Genomic DNA, 16,440 nt, shown 5'->3' with positions numbered 1-16,440 from the left:
CGGCCTCTGCAGCCCTCTGTGAGTGAAAAGGGCCACTGCACACGTCCTCCAGAGCTCTGTTTTTGCTGGCAGAGGCACCGTGGGCCGGTCCTTTGCTGTTTCCAAGGTGGTCCTGCGGGCCAGATTTAACCCATGGGCCTTGACTCCCTTGTTCACACTCTCTTTAGGTTCCAGTGTTGACAGTCATTGGTGGGGTTCCGCTAATGTAATTTCAAAGGGATGTTTGCTTTCTTTGCAATTTGAGAGTGAGATGGGTGGTATGTAAATTTGACAAAAATAAAATAAATTTTAAAGAGTATACTGAAAGGGAGAGGGACGCAGTGGCTCAGTGACTAAAACGCTGAGCTTGTCAGTTGAAAGGTCGGCAGTTCAGCGGTTCGAATCCCTAGCGCCGTGTAACGGGGTGAGCTCCCAGTACTTGTCCCAGCTTTTGCCAACCTAGCAGTTGAAAAGCACATAAAAAATGCAAGTAGAAAAATAGGGACCACCTTTGGTGGGAAGGTAACAGCGTTCCGTGCACCTTTGGTGTTTAGTCATGCCGGCCATATGACTACGGAGACGTCTTCGGACAGCGCTGGCTCTTCGGCTTTGAAACGGAGATGATCACCGCCCCCTAGAGTCGGGAACGACTAGCACATATGTGCGAGGGGAACCTTTACCTTTACCTTATACTGAAAGGGAGATCCAACTGACTACCCCCATTTAAATTGCACTTTGTATTCTGCTTATTTCAATAAAAGATTAAAACCCCCAGCTCTCCACCAATATAGGGGTGGGAATGAGTACAGGCATGTGAGCACACATATGCCAATGCTCAAGTAAGTGTGTGTGTGCGTGCATGCATAAAAACATCTCCCCACCCATTGCCCATGTGGTATTTGAGGGGGCAAAATTGCTTCCCCTTGCTTTGGGCTGCTCTAAATATATCAGTTATAACTACTTCATCCCAAAGCGAAACTGAACAACTGTTTCCTGCTAGTCAGTTTCCTGAGTGGGCTAGGAATCTGATCCGGTAGGACACCTATTTTTATATAAAATTTCAGGTGTCTCTGAGGTAGCCTAACTATCTTTGTGTATCACCGGATTGAGAAAAGCCTTTATATCTTTTTCCTGGGGGTGCGGCAGTGGTGAAATGTAAAATTTGTTACTACTGGTTCTGTGGGCGTAGCTTGGTGAGGGGGGGTAATATGACTGAGTGGGCGTGGCCAACTTTTTTTTTTACTTTTAAAACCATTTTTTCTACAACCTCTTCGGCTGAAGAGGTTGTAAAAAATGCTTTTAAAAGCCTCTGACAATCCCAGCTGACTTGCCTGATCGGCAGAGGCTTTGTTTTTACTTTTAAAAGCATTTTTTTGGCCGAACAGGTTGTAGAAAAAAATGCTTTTAAAAATAAAATAAAAAGCCTCTGATGATCGTGTGGCTCAGCTGGGCATGGGAGTGGGGAGGGATTTTTGCTACCGGTTCTCCGAACCACTCGCTGCCATCACTACCGGATCGGGCGATCTGGTCTGAACCGGGAGCATTTCACCTCTGGGGTGGGGATAGTTTGATATAACCGACAAGGTGATAGCTTGCCTTATGGTAGGGGCGGGGAACTATGGCCCTTGTATGACTTGTGGACTTCAACTCCCAGAATTCCTGAGCTAGTATGTTCTCAGGAATTCTGGGAGTTGAAGTCCGCAAGTCCTAAAAGGGCCATAGTTCCCCACCTCTGCCTTATGGGAGCAGGTGCAAATCTCTGCTTAGAAGATGGTCTTGCAGGAATTCCACAAGGACTCTCATTCATTTGTGGGATCTGCTACCAAAATACAGGATAGCGGCTTAGTTAGCTTTCAAGAGGGAGGGTGGGGTTTGTTGAACAACTTCAGACTTCCTATAAGGCACGGGCGTCAAACTCGATAACGTGATGTGATGTATCGCGATGTTTTTTTTGCCTTTGCGGAGCCGGGGTGGGCACGGCCTGCGTGTGACACATCCGCTTGCCAGTTTGACACCCATGCTGTAAGGCAGGGATGGCTAACCTTTTCCAGACCGAGTGCCAAAAGCACATACGTGCACACACGCAAATGCGTGCACGCACCCAAACCCCCAAAATGCAATGCATGGGCGGCCCCTATGCATGCCCCCCGTGCATGTGCACATGCCCCCTCACACATGCCCGGCCCCCTGTGCATGCACGGCAGAGACCTAAAGACCAGCTGGCAGGCAGGAGGTGCACACGCGTGAGCAGCAGAGCTGAACTGGAGCGATGGCTCACGTGCCATCAGAGAGGGCGCTGTGCGCCACCACTGGCACGCGTGCCATAGGTTTGCCATCACGGCTATAAGGCCTTTCACAGGTTGTTAAAGCTCTGTGTGCAGGGACATGAAAGCCAGTGTTTGGAAAACAGATAAGACTCTTGTCATGGGCTTTTTCAAAGGGTGAAATCCTTTGGTGGTGATTGGTGAAATCTAAACTTCGTTACTACTGGTTCTGTGGGTGTGGCTTGGTGGTGGTGGTGGGGTAATGTGACTGGGTAGGCGTGGCCAATTTTTTTTAAAAAAAAACTTTTAAAACCATTTTTTCTACAACCTCTTTGGCGAAGAGGTTGTAAAAAAATGCTTTCAAAAGGCTCTGAGAATCCCAGCTGAGTTGCCTGATCGTCAGAGGCTTTTTTTTCTTTTAAATGCCTCTGACGATCAGGCAACTCAGCTTGGATTGTCAGAGGCATTTAAAAGAAAAAAAAAGCCTCTGATGATCGCGCGGCTCAGCTGGGCATGGGGGGGAGGGCAGGGATATTTGCTACCAGTTCTCCAAACCACCCGCCTCCATTGCTACCGGATCGAGCGATCCAGTAGCATTTCACTCCTGGTCTCCATAAATTACAAATAACAACCACAGAAAACAACAACAGAACCTCTGAACCGATGGTTCTCAATCTTAACTTTGAGATATCTGGACTTCAACTCCTTGGATTTCACTCATTCATTCGCATTCATCCATATCAATAGAGCTGCCCATCTCACAATCAAATGGGATGCTGGCTAGGGAATTCTGGGACTTGGGAGTCCATAGATAAAAGTTGCCGAGACTGAGAAATATTATAGGTCCAACAGATCTACCTGGCAGGTATTTACAACCCAGGTTCAACGTTCAATGGTTGTCTCTCCCTATGATCGTACTTCAGGTACTTAGCAACTAGGTGACATGTATGATCATTTGCTCTGTCCTGCAATCACATGACCGCATTTTATGATGGTTTTGCTGAAAACTGGCATTTATTTCTGGTTTTCAGCAAAACCGCAACCACTAGTTTGCGTAACAACTACAGCGTTTGATTAACCACTGCAAAAAAAAAAAAAAAAGGTAAAATTGAGTTGGACGGCTTTATAACTGTTGTTGAGTTTTGACTATGATGGGCAGGTTCCATTATGGTCGTAACTCAAAGACTACCTGTACAGGTAGTCCTCAACTTACAACCGCTCACTTAGTGACTGTTCAAAGATACATCATCACTGAAAAAAGTGACTTCTGACCATTTTTCACACTTACGACCTTTGCAGCATCCCCATAGTCCCGTGATCAAAATTCGTACAGTTGGAAACTGACTCACATTTATGACGATGGCAGAGTCCCGGGGGGGTGGGGGTGGTCACGTGATCACCTTTTGCAACTTTCTGACAAGCGAAGTCAACGGGGAAGTCAGATTCACTTAACAACCATGGGACTAACTTAACAATTGCAACGATTCACTTAACAACCGTGCAAAGAAAGGTCGTAAAATGGGGCAAAACTCACTTAATAAGTGTCTCACTTAGCAACATATATTTTGGGCTCAATTGTGGTCGTCAGTTGAGGACTCCCTGTACTCTAAATCAGGGGTCTCTAACCTTGGCAACTTTAAGACTTGACTCAGCCTTCCATCCTTTCTAAGGTAGGTAAATTGAGGACCCAGTTTGTGGGGGCAATAAGCTGACTTTGTATAAATATACAAAAGTATGAAGGCTATTGCTTAACGCATTGTAAGCCGCCCTGAGTCTCCGGAGAAGGGCGGCATATAAATCAAATGTAAAAAAAAAAAAAAAAAGACTTGTGAACTTCAACTCCCAGAATTCCTCAGCCAGCCAAGCTCTGGGAGTTGGAACTCTGGGAGTTGAAGTCCACAAGTTGTCTTAAAAGTTGCTAAGGTTGGAGACCCCTGCTCTAAATAAAATGGGGAGGAGGGGGAATTCTGCAGGATATAGTAATACAGGCCAGGTTTGGGTAGTTGCAGGGAATCTGGTTTTTCAGTAGTAGAACATTTCCCTCTCCCTGTAAGACACACAAACACAGACAAAGATTTTAAGAACAGCATCCTGGTTGTGGAATTTTGGGAGTGGTTATTGCCTGCCCACATGGGGAAGGGAGTGCTAAATTGGGGAAAGAATATACCAAAAGCTGTTCCTTCCTCCCTTTACACTTCCCTGTTCATGTTCCATTACTTTGCGATTCCCAAGCTTTACGGTTCTCTGACTTTCCAAAGTTCAATGAAGATAAATGGACAATAAGTGAACAAATAACGATTCCACGGCCCTCGGAATAAAGGAATGGCTAGGAAAATCTGCCGAGAGATGTTGCTTTATTAGAACATGAGGATGTCGCAGCTGTTCACAGTTTAAAATGTAGAGAGTGAATGTGAAAAACTGTACCAAAGAGAAGCAACGCTGGGTTCGAGTGGCACCCGGTCCTGCTAACTTAACAGTTGGGTGGCTTAAAAAAGGAGACAGTCAGGGGGAAAAAAAGCCACCAGTAAAGTTTCAAAGCAGATTTCGAGCGAAGATGGAGAGGTTCCTTGGCTCCTGATTTTGGCTTCCCGAAGACGACTAAAAGAAAGCAAGTCCGCGTAATTTTTACCCAGATCCCGTTCCCTTGCCGGCATGTTTTCAATAACTGGGAAGAGCTGAACAAACCAGAATGGAATCTGAGGTTCTCCAAGGAAGCTTTTATGGAAGGAGGTTGAACAAACCAAAATCCCTCTTAACACAACCCAAACCAATCCTGAGCACTAAAGGAGCATCTTCCCGGTCCTGACCTCTTACACCTGGCCTAAGGCCAGGCCTAAACAGTTTCTAAGCTGCTCCTCCTAAATATGTTCTAAAGAGAGAGAGAGAGAGAGAGAGAGAGAGAGAGAGAGAGAGAGAGAGAGAGAGAGAGAGAGAGAGAGAGAGAGAGCGAGAGAGAGAGAGAGAGAGAGCGAGAGAGAGAGAGAGAGAGAGAGAGAGAGAGAGAGAGAGAGAGAGAGAGAGAGAGAGAGAGAGAGAGAGAGAGAGAGAAGTGAATGGTAGCATCCAGCCAAGGCCCGTTTTCCTGCCCTCTCCTGCAAAATATACCCAGACCCTCTGGGTTTCTTCTCACTTCTGCAGCTCCAGATGGTGCAAATATCTCTCTTGCCATCCCCGGGCATCTCCTGCAAAAAGGGTTCATTGATGTTCTGATCAACTCTGGAGGCTGGGAAGTCTTTCTGGGGCAGGAGGAGCTAAGTCTGCTGTGCCCACCCCACTCAGTCAACCCACAGTCCAGAAGGGGGAACACCGGTGCAAAGTCGTATGCCAGTCCTTGAGGGGCCAGGTGGTGGAAGAGGGGCAGGAGCTGGGAGGAAGGAAGGGCCAAATCTCCAAGCCTGGTTCCACAAAAGTCATCAACTGCAGGTTGGCCTTAGTTTCTTGCTGCTATGATGACTGACAGGGCTACGCCCCCCAGCGCTACAGCAGTGGCACCAAACAGCCACTTCCATGGAATTGTCTGGGAAGGAGAAAAAAATAAAGTAAAAGTGACTGCCAAAATTCAGAAGATACATGACTCGGGAACTGACATATCCTGAGTAGCTCAGAGAAACATAGAAAACGAATGTCAACTTGCAAAGCTTTCAAGTTGCCATGAGCAGGAGGGAGGGAGAACTGATAGAACTGATTGATTTCCCTAACTGAAGTGCATTCCATACATTCTTCTCGACCGAGATCAGAAGGAGGGTGTTGGATTTCACAGCCAGCCAAAGTGGGTAATTGGAGAATGTGATTTATGACATGGCCAGAGAGGAGGGGAGAGGCAGGGTCATAGGGGAACGTAAATCTACGTGGGATTAGTTCTAACTGCATCCGAATATTGCCGAAATGGTGCTCCTAATAAATGACTGTATTTCTTTTGAAGTTCGGCTCATGGCTCATGAATTAATTAGGGCATCTTTCGGAAACTTCACAACGAATGCCAAGAAAAAGACCTAGTGGTCCATTAAGACTGTCCCTTTGAGTTTGTCTTTTGTTTTTATTTATTATTTTTGTGTTTTCTTTATTTTTATTTTATTTTTAATTTTTGTCAGATGATGAACATGTGTTTATCCCAAGCATGTTTAACCCGAGTTACTGATGAATTGAGCTAAATCAAGATAACTAAAAATCACACCTTTTACATCAGGCGGTCCCCAACCACTGGGCTGTGGCCCACTACCCGGGCTGTGGCCCATTCGGAACCGGGCTGCGCAAGCCCGCCACTCACACAAATGGAGCTGCACACGCTCCCACCTACCACTCCAGGGAACCATCCCCTTCCACTGCCCGGCCGCCAAGTCGGGGACCTCTGTTTTATATAATCTCCTCATGTTTTTGTCCTATTTTGCTGCTCCAGAGCACCAACTTGCAAATTTGGTTTTTTCCAACACCCCCCTCTCATTTTATTCCTCCAACATTGAAGCGGGTCATGTTTGGAATAGGTTGGCTGCCAAGCAACTCTTGTAAGCACATTGGGAAAAATTCCACAAATACTTTCCGACTCGTCAATTAGAGCTCCACTCTGGATCCCAGGCCTTGGAATGGGGAGATTTTACAATGGAGGAGTGGGAAATATTCCACCCCGCTACCTCTCCCAGAGGCGTGCATGCAGGGGTGGGCTTCAAAAATTTTAGCAAGGGGTTCTCTGCCTGGTTGCTGGGTGGGCGTGACCCTGGTGCGCCTGGCCTAGTTGGCCTCCTGTACCATGATGGGGGGGGCATTTTTGCCCTCCCCAGGCTCTGGAGGCTTTCCTGAAGCCTCCGGGAGGGCAAAAACGTCCTCCCCAGGCTCCGGAGGCCCTCTGGAAGCCGGAAACAGGCTCCTTTCTGACCTTAGGCCCGTTTTTCACACTCCCCTAGTCTCCATGCCAGTGGTGGGTTTCAAAATTTTTTACTACCGGTTCTGTGGACGTGGCTTAGTGGGCATGGCATGGCTTGGTGGGCATGGCAGGGGAAGGATACTGCAAAATCTCCATTCCCTCCCCAATCCAGGGAAAGGTTACTGCAAAATCCCCATTTCCTCCCAATTAGCTGGGACTTGGGAAGGAAAGAATAGATGGGAGCGGGGCCAGTCAGAATTTTTACTACCGGTTCTCAGAGCTACTCAAAATTTCCGCTACCAGTTCTCCAGAACTGGTCAGAACCTGCTGAAACCCACCTCTGCTCCATGCGCACCCTGCAGTTACCTGCATCCAAAACGGGCTGCGTGTGGACTCCTGGGAGGGGAGGGGCAGGGTGGGCGGGGCCAGCCCGAAGTGGGATTTGAGGGTTCTCCGAACTGCACAGAATGTTAGCTAGAGGTTCTCCCGAACCCCTGCAAACCCCCAGCAGCCCACCCGTGCGTGCATTGGGGTATTTTTCTGATTTTCTCCTAATCCGCCCCATTTTTCAAACATGGCAAGTTGAAGAGATGTGGACTTCAACTCCCAGAATTCCTCAGCCAGCTTTGCTGGGAATTGAGGTCCACATCTCTTCAAGTTGCCAAGTTTGAAAAACGCGGCCTTAGACCAGTGGTTCTCAACCTGTGATCCGCGGACCTCTATGGGCTGTGATGTCATCATGGGGGGTGGGGGCATCCACAAAGGCTTGGAAAATGTTATGATTTAAGTCCTGGGGGTCCGTGGCCACAAAAAGTATTTAAAAAAGGGGTCGGTGGTGAAGAAAAAGTTGAGAACCATTGCCTTAGACAAACAGGCCCTAACCTGTTTAGCCTTTGAAGGTGGAAAGCAACATCTTGAATGGATGTTTCCAGAAGTTGTGAATGCTCCAACACTGGAAGTTTTTAAGAAGAGATTGGACAACCATTTGTCTGAAGTGGTGTAGGGTTTCCTGCTTAAGCAGGAGGTTGGACTAGAAGACCTCCAAGGTCCCTTCCAACTCTGTTATTCTATTCTATCTTATAATGAGCACGGAAAGCAAGTGGCAATTTTTATAGGCCGCTGCATCGGTTCTAAGGGTGAAAGTCACAAGGGCCTGCAGAAGTTCCCACTCTACGCTCATCGTACAACTGTTAGTACACAAGACTTCCAATCCATTTCCCTTTTTCTCCCTACCTCTCTGGCTCAGTGAATACTTCTTCCTGGCCACTTACCCAGGAGGATTTATCTTTGCACTTCGCTGGGAGGCTGCTGGACCCAGGGTTCCCCAGCATCTTGCGGTACATCTCTGCCTCGATGCTCTTTTGGTCAGCGTGCTTCTTGGCCAGTTTCGAGAGCTCGGTGTGAATGGTCTGGAGGCCGATGGAAAACAGAATATGGCATGACTGGGGGATGTACCATTAAGAAGGCGAGAAGGACACTTCTAGAGAAGGGCCTGGTGGCTCAGCAGACTAAAAGCATTGTGATTAACACCAGCTGTCTGCAATTACTGTAAGTTCGAATCTCACCAGGCTCAAGCTTGACTCAGCCTTCCATCCTTTCTAAGGTAGGTAAAATGAGGACCCAGTTTGTGGGGGCAATAAGCTGACTTTGTATAAATATACAAAAGTATGAAGGCTATTGCTTAACGCATTGTAAGCCGCCCTGAGTCTCCGGAGAAGGGCGGCATATAAATCAAATTTAAAAAAAAATACATCAGGCTGCCTGAGTTATATATTTATTTAATTTATATCCCGCCTTTATCATTTTTTATAAACGCAAGGCAGTAAACCTAGATAACAATCCTTCCTCGTCCTATTTTCCCCACAACAGCAACCCTGTGAAAGTGGGTCGGGCTAAGAAAGAAAGACTGGCCCCAAGTCAACCAGTCAGCTTCTCGTGACCAAGGTAGGACTAGAACTCACAGTCTCCTGGTTTCTAGTCTGGTGCCTTAAACCACTAAACCAAGCTGTCTGCTGCAAAGTTGGCCAACACAAGTCCAGAAAAATATCTTGGCAGGCTGTAACATTCCTTGTGGTCTGTTCTTAGAACAGGAGAAGGTCACCTGAACCAGATTTTGACTATTGCCCTCCCAATTGGGGGAGGTGGGGGGGGGGTTAGTTCTGACATTTTTCTTGTCCATCCCAACCGCTCACAGATTGTTGTGGCCCGCCAAAGGCCAGCAGAGCTGGCAGCAGACTCAGACAGTGAGGAGGTTGGGGAGGAACGTGGGCCAGTCCTGTAGTCTGGGGAAGGCTCTGTTGAGGGCTCTGCGTCGGAGGCAGAGAGGGGGTCAGGGCCGTATGCCAGTTATCAGCTGCCTTCGGAGTCAGACATCAGTGAGGCAGACGAACAGATGGAGCCTGTTCCCACTGTGCGCATGCACAGAGTTGCCAGACGAAAGGAACAGCTAAGGAACAAGGGTCAACTTGGGAGTAAGGCCACAGGTGGACGATGAATGGCTCCTCCCAGAGGGAATAAAAGAGGAGTGAACGTTAGTTCAACTAATTGGTTTGTGACTCTCCGAGACTTCTTGCCAAGTTCTGAAGATATCAGCCTGGCAGCTCTCCAAGCCAGATAAGGTCTGTGACTGTAAATTCCCTCTTGAAAGAGTTTGCTGAAGGTGAATGAGTTCACTGTTTGTTTAATAAAAGGGGTTTTGTCGGGACCAGGATTCTGCTTTGTGCTTTTTGGGGAAGCTTAGATCAGAACACAGATCTTCTTCCCAAAAATGGTCACAGAAGCACCATTTGTAAGAGGGAATATGGGTAAGGATGTTCTCCAATGTCAGGCCTTCCAGGTGTCTTCTATCACTCCTTGGTGTTCTCTGAGTTTGATTGTTCATTGATTGTTCAATTATTATATATAAACCGGGAGCAAACCCACACTCACCAGCACTGATGATGTTACCTAGTCTGGTAATGAAACATCTGCGTAAGCAAACAACCAAGCTCAGAGAGCACCAAGGACTCCACTGTTCGTTTGTATTTGATTTATATGCTGCCCTTCTCCGGAGACTCAGGGCGGCATACAATGCGTTAAGCAATAGCCTTCATACTTTTTGTATATTTATACAAAGTCAGCTTATTGCCCCCACAATCCGGGTCCTCATTTTACCTACCTTAGAAAGGATGGAAGGCTGAGTCAACCTTGAGCCTGGTGAGATTCGAACTTGCAGTAATTGCAGGCAGCTGATGTTAATAACAGTGCTTTAGTCTGCTGCGCCACCAGGGCTCTTTGTTCTTTGTTCAACTCTTTGTTCAACTCTTTGTTCAACTCTGAGTTACAGAGATTCTTTTACTGTCCTCTTATCAGTCTGGGGGGGGGTCATGAAATCACCATTTGCAGCCTTCCCAGCCGGCTTTTGACAAGCATAGTCAATGGGGGAAAGCCAGATTTTCATCCTGATATGAGCGTGAGTGTGATTGCTGTGCTGTTCCCCCCCCCCTTTTTAATTCTTTCCTCTTTGTTCTTATTTATTAAATAAATAAAGCAAGAATTTTTTTTTTAAAGAAATAGAGGCAGATGGGATCAGAAGCTTGGCAGCCTTCAAAGAAGGCACCTATGGGCTGTTTGGTGCTCATAAGCCCTTGCTTGTTTTCTCTGCCCCCGTTATTATTTTTTTTAAAAAGATTTTTTTTATTTTTAAAACAAACATACATAAAACCATCTTCAATTGCATAACAGTGTGTCGGTTGGCTACAAGTCTTTTGTGCATCATTCACCAAATTCATAGCTTACAATTTACCGTTTACCTAGCTTCTTATATCGTCGACCTAACATATATCTGTATATTGTTATCCTCATTAATCATTTATTGGACTATGACTATTTCTTCCCTCATTGTCATTCAAAATATTCTAAGGATTAAGTTAATTTTTATTATAACATTCCTTTCTTCCTCCTGAATCAATCCAATAATAATACATCTGTATGTTATATTTCACATAGTTCTATAATTCTTGTATTGTGAAAGTCTCTACCGTATTTCATTTCCATATTTTTTTATCTAACCATTGATAAAATAGGTCCCATATCTTATAGTACTGTTTATCTTCTTGTTCTCTAATTTCAAATGTCAATTTGCTCATTTCAGCACATTCCATTATTTTCTTAATAACTTCATCCTGCGTTGGTATTTTCTCATTTTTCCAATTTTTAGCCAACACAATCCTAGCAGCTGTTAATACATTCACAATCAGATATCTCAGATTCTCTGCCCCAGTTATGATCAGATTCCAAGGTTTACCTTATTTGATGGTTCCAGCTTCAGAGCAGCCTTTAAAATTGGGATGGCCCCACTGTATTCCCCTTGCTGAGCCAGAACCTAGATTAGCAGACAAGAGAAAAATGTTGGGCATTCCCTGGCTTAATGCAGGTCTTTTGAAAGCCTCTGCCAGACCTATCTGATGGCAACCATTCAAAGTTACAACAGACACCCCCACCCCCCAAAGCTACTTATGACCCAATTTACAATGGCCACACACACACACACACACGATCATGTGATCGTATTTTCGGTGCTTGGCAACTGGGTCACCTTTATAGCTGTTTGCAGCTTCCTGTGGTGATGTGACCACCATTAATAATGCTTTTTGCCAATTTCCAGCAGTTACTTCTGGTTTCTGGCAAAAGACACCCATGCAAAAAATGGATTTGCTTAACAACCACGTGTTTGCTTAGCGACTGAGTTCATTTAACGACCACCACAAAAAAGGTCCTGAAATCGCATGTGGTCACATGGTGATCCACTTAACGACTGCAATGACTTTACAATCGTAAGTCCTAGGTTCAACTCTAGAAAGAGTGCAGAGAAGAGCAACCAGGATGATTAGGGGACTGGAGACAAAAACGTATGAAGAACGGTTACAGGAACTAGGCATGGCTAGTCTAGTGAAGAGAAGGACCAGGGGAGACATGATAGCTGTCTTCCAATATTTGAGGGATTGTCAGAGAGGAGGGAGTCAACCTATTTTCCAAGGCACCTGAAGGTCAGACAAGGAATAATGGATGGAAACTGAACAAGGAGAGATTCAACCTGGAAATAAGGAGAAATTTTCTGACAGAACAATCAACCAATGGAGCAGCTTGCTTTCAGAAGTTGTGGGAGCTTTCAAGAAGAGACTGGATTGCCATCTATCAGAAATGGTGTAGGGTCTCCTGCTTGGGTGGGGGGTTGGACTAGATGACCTATAAGGTCCCTTCCAATTCTGTTAATCTATTAATTACAGTTATAAATCAAGGATAGCCTGAACTGGAATATAACCTGGAGGAGGTGCCAAGTGCTGCCATCATTTGACGGGCAGTTCCATCAGCCAATCATCCTCAGACCTTGAGCTCATTGTCAAACCCTTAGCCCCAAAGCCCATGGTACCTTTCCCTTTCGGAACAGAGCCTTGATGTTATCTGGCTGTTGCTCCAATACTTGATTGCAGGATCGCAGGGCGGCCTCAAAATGGTCCAGCTTAAGATGGGACGCTGCTAAATTATTCAAACATTTTATCTTCACTTCCACCAGCTCTGCCTCTTCTTCCTCACTGAAATCCACTGCAGGGAGAGAAATGAAATAGCGTTAGGACAGGGAAAAGGTTGTGATTCAGGACAAGGGACAGGACTCAGATTCAGGAGTGGGCTGCTGGAGTTTGCAGGGGTTCAGAAGAACCTCTAGCTAAGATTCTGTGCAGTTCAGAAAATCCCCAAATCCCACTCCTGGCTGGCCCCGCCCACGCTGCCCCGGCCCCCAGGAGTCCCCACATGGTCTGTTTTGGATGCAGGTAAGTGCAGCGCGTGTGCGGAGGCTCCGGGAGGGCGAAAAACGGGCCTACCGGAAGTTCGGGAAGGCCGGAAATGGGCCTGTTTCCAGCCTCCAGAGGGCCTCCATAGCCTGGGGAGGCTGTTTTTGCCCTCCTGGAGGCTTGAGGAAAGCTTCCGGAGCCCGGGGAGGGCAAAAAGCCCCCCCTCCCGCTGTGGTGCAGAACGCTGACTAGGCCACATCCATCATGGCCACGCCCACGCAGCAACCGGGCAGAGAACCCCTTGCTAAATTTTTTTAATTTCATCCCTGCTCAGATTCACTGAATAGTCCTGTTACTAACTTAACAACTGCAGTGATTCACTTAACAACTGTGGCAAAAAAAGGTCATAAAATGGGGCAAGACTCACTTAACAAATGTCTCACTTTAACAACAGAAATATTGGGCTCAATTGTGATTGTAGGCCATGGACTACCAGTATCCATATTAGCACCTACTCCATATTATAGAGTTCAAAAGGCATTTTTTAAAAATAAGGATTAAGTTGCTAGTTCTCAGCTATTGAGTAGCACTTTGATACAAAACAAATTGCTCTCCCAGGCGGGGCTCTGGATAGAAGACAGGCTTCCTGGGAGTGGGGGTGAGGAGGGGGTGAAACCAGGTACCTTTAGTATTAGAGTTGATGACCTTGAGAGCAATGTCATAGGAGTTGGCGGCCAGAACGTAATTTGCTCGCTGGTAGTGGAAATTGCCACGTTCTCTTTTCCGGTTAGCCAGTGAGACTTTCTCTTTCCCGCTGAGGAGTTCCAAATCGGGAGCCTCCTGGGCCGTCAACACCTCCACCTCGAGAGTTAAGGAAGCATTGGGAGGAATGTCGGGAATCCTGCTCGGAAGAGATCAACAGATGCATTCAGATCAGATGAGATCCAAGGTTTAATCAACGCAACGTTTAGTTGCAAAGAATGGTCCTTTTCATTGAGCCCTAAATATTAAGGCAACCTTTTTCAACCTGAACTAAAACAGCGTTTCTCAACCTTTGCAACTTGTTTGGACTTCAACTCCCAGAATTCCCCAGCCAATTCTGGGAGTTGGAAGTCCACAAGTCTTAAAGTTCTAAAGGTGGAGAAACACTGGACAAAACCATCATCTCCTAAAACTGTGCATGTTTACGGATTTAAGAGACAAAATGTGTGTCGCAGAGCATGTGGGCACACATACAGATTATCTGCTGGGAACATGAAAGCAGCTGTCCCTTTTCCCACGTCAGCTCCTTCTGCTTTCCAGTGTTCACAACAGTAGCTACCCACAAGACTTGTACTCTCTGAATCACATTTTCTTCTTTGAATCTGGATCTCTGCACAGGCTACATTGTAGTACAGCAAACCAGCATTTCTCTTCACTTTCCCACGTCACTTCCAACCTTGACATGCTTCCTTTGGTGACAACTTCCTGGCTGGTTTAAACATATAATTAAAAAGCAGGTAACCGGATTTTAATGCCGGTTTAGTCATCAAAATTGGAAACAATCTTTGGCTCCAGTTACAAAAGGCAGAAATAAATTTTTAGAAAGCCTATCCTAGACTTTATAGGAAATTGTAATTTAGTTAGAAAAGATTGAGCTTAATCCTATAGAAAGGATCTAGATACGTTTAGCTTAATGAAGAGAAAACTGAGAAGAGAGAAAAGAACAGTCTTCTAATATTTAAAGGGAAGAAGGCATCAATTTACTCTCCATAACACTAAGGATAGGACCAGAAGCAATGGATGGAAGCTTATCAGAGTGAGTTCCAACCTGGAAATAAAGAGGAATTTCTTGATGGTGAGAACTATTAAGCAGTGGAACATCTTACGGATGCTCCATCACTGGAGATCTTCAAGGAAAGATTGGACAACTATTTGTCTGAAATAGTTGTCTCCCTTCTAGTCCAACCCACCTTGTGATTCTGCCAAGCCCTGTGATTCTAGGAGTATCAAACAGATAATTCCATGAAGGATTTCTTCCCAATATTTCCTAGGCCAGTTCCTGAAGCAGAAGCTCCATTTCTGACCTTCAGTCAGACCTTCTGGCTGATCCAAGCATTATGGGCTAGGAGGTTAAGCTTAGGGGGTTGTTACCCAGAACCTGACTAGGTGGCTCAGTGGCTAAGACACTGAGCTAGTCGATCAGAAAAGACAGCAGTTCGGCGGTTCGAATCCCTAGTACAAGTCTCCTGCGTGGGCAGGGGGTTGGACTGGATGACCTCCAAGGTCCCTTCCAACTCTGTTACTGTTATTATACCTGCGTCCAACAAAGTACCTCCAGGACATTCCACAGGTAAAAGTCTAAAGACTCCAGCCTCCGTTGCCTCTTAATGCTCCTGTTCTCTGAAGCGGGCTGCTTTTACGCATGAGGTAGTGAGCAGGAGAAGATCTATTTAATCCTCTTTAGAAAACAGCACAAGGGATCCACCTAGCCCAACTTGAGCTGACAAAAAATGTCAACTGTTTAAGGAACAATAACTCTTTCTGGATTTTCTGTCCACCAGCTGGAAATTCAGGGAGACTTCCTCCAAATAGACACTCCCTATAGATAGCATAGCTAGCTGCTAGTTGCTGGTGCTAAAACACCCCATTCTTGCCAATAACCCAGCCTTCTGGCCACTTCCTCATGTACCTTCCCTGTGGGCCAAAGCAGTATTTCCCATCTGAAGTGATGAGCGCTGTCTCTCCCATGTCCATCAGCTGCACACAGAGATCCAGGGCCTGTGAAGAGGAAGGGGGAAGAAAAGGAAAATTATTTGGGGAGTAAGGAGGTTGTTCAGAGAAGACAAATGGTCATTCAGAAACCTCATTAGAACAGTGTTTTCTCAACCTTAACACATTTGAGATGTGTGGACTTCAACTCCTAGAATTCCCCAGCCAGTATGGCTGATTAGGGAATTCTGGGAGTTGAAGTCCACACAACTTAAAGTTGCCACTCTACTTATCTATGCCACTCATCTATCTATCATCTATCATCTATCATCTATCTATCATCTATCTATCTATCTATCTATCTATCTATCTATCTATCTATCTATCATCTATCTATCTATCTTTATATTTTTAGGAGCCGAGGTGGCGCAGTGGTTAGGGTGCAGTACTGCAGCTACTTCAGCTGACTGCTAGTTCATCAGATCAGCGGATCAAATCTCACTGGCTCAAGGTTGACTCAGCCTTCCATCCTTCCAAGGTGGGTAAAATGAGGACCCAGATTGTTGGGGGCAATATGCTATTTAGTATACTATCTTTGGTGTAAGCCGCCCAAAGTCCTCGGAGAGTGGGCGGCATAGAAATATGAATAAAATAAAATAAAATAAAATAAAATAAAATAAAATAAAGTAAAGTAAAGTAAAGTAAAATAAAATAAAATAAAATAAAATAAAATAAAATAAAAATAAATATCTATCAAGTGTTTTTCTATCAAGACACCTGGTCTACCCCAGCATGTGGGAGGAAGCATACTGCATCCCTTTTGCCTTTCAGCTCCAATCCAGGAGCCCTCAAGCAGTCGCATTCATGACAAACCATT

At 45.7% G+C, this 16,440-nt stretch overlaps 1 protein-coding gene across 4 annotated transcripts in view; it reads right to left on the bottom strand.

The window, feature by feature from the left end:
- Positions 1–4,578: 4,578 nt before the first annotated feature.
- The window catches only part of FKBP8 (FKBP prolyl isomerase 8), a 30,111-nt gene continuing 18,249 nt past the window's right edge, over positions 4,579–16,440 (bottom strand). For all 4 annotated transcript variants that reach the window (XM_034442518.3, XM_087880571.1, XM_034442520.3 and 1 more), the window contains exons 4-9: positions 15,544–15,632; positions 13,556–13,773; positions 12,512–12,684; positions 11,387–11,464; positions 8,373–8,510; positions 4,579–5,760 (exon numbers count right to left, since the gene is read on the bottom strand). In XM_034442518.3, the coding sequence (XP_034298409.2) occupies positions 5,674–5,760; positions 8,373–8,510; positions 11,387–11,464; positions 12,512–12,684; positions 13,556–13,773; positions 15,544–15,632 (783 nt within the window). In that variant the 3' untranslated portion in view covers positions 4,579–5,673. The remainder of the gene's footprint in view (positions 5,761–8,372; positions 8,511–11,386; positions 11,465–12,511; positions 12,685–13,555; positions 13,774–15,543; positions 15,633–16,440) is intronic.

The sequence above is a fragment of the Pantherophis guttatus genome, chromosome 1 (genome assembly GCF_059756535.1).
Source record: "Pantherophis guttatus breed Tessera chromosome 1, ASM5975653v1, whole genome shotgun sequence".
NCBI lineage: Eukaryota > Metazoa > Chordata > Lepidosauria > Squamata > Colubridae > Pantherophis > Pantherophis guttatus.
The sequence above is the reverse complement of the archived record's forward strand: the minus strand, read 5'-3'. Positions and strand labels throughout refer to the sequence as shown.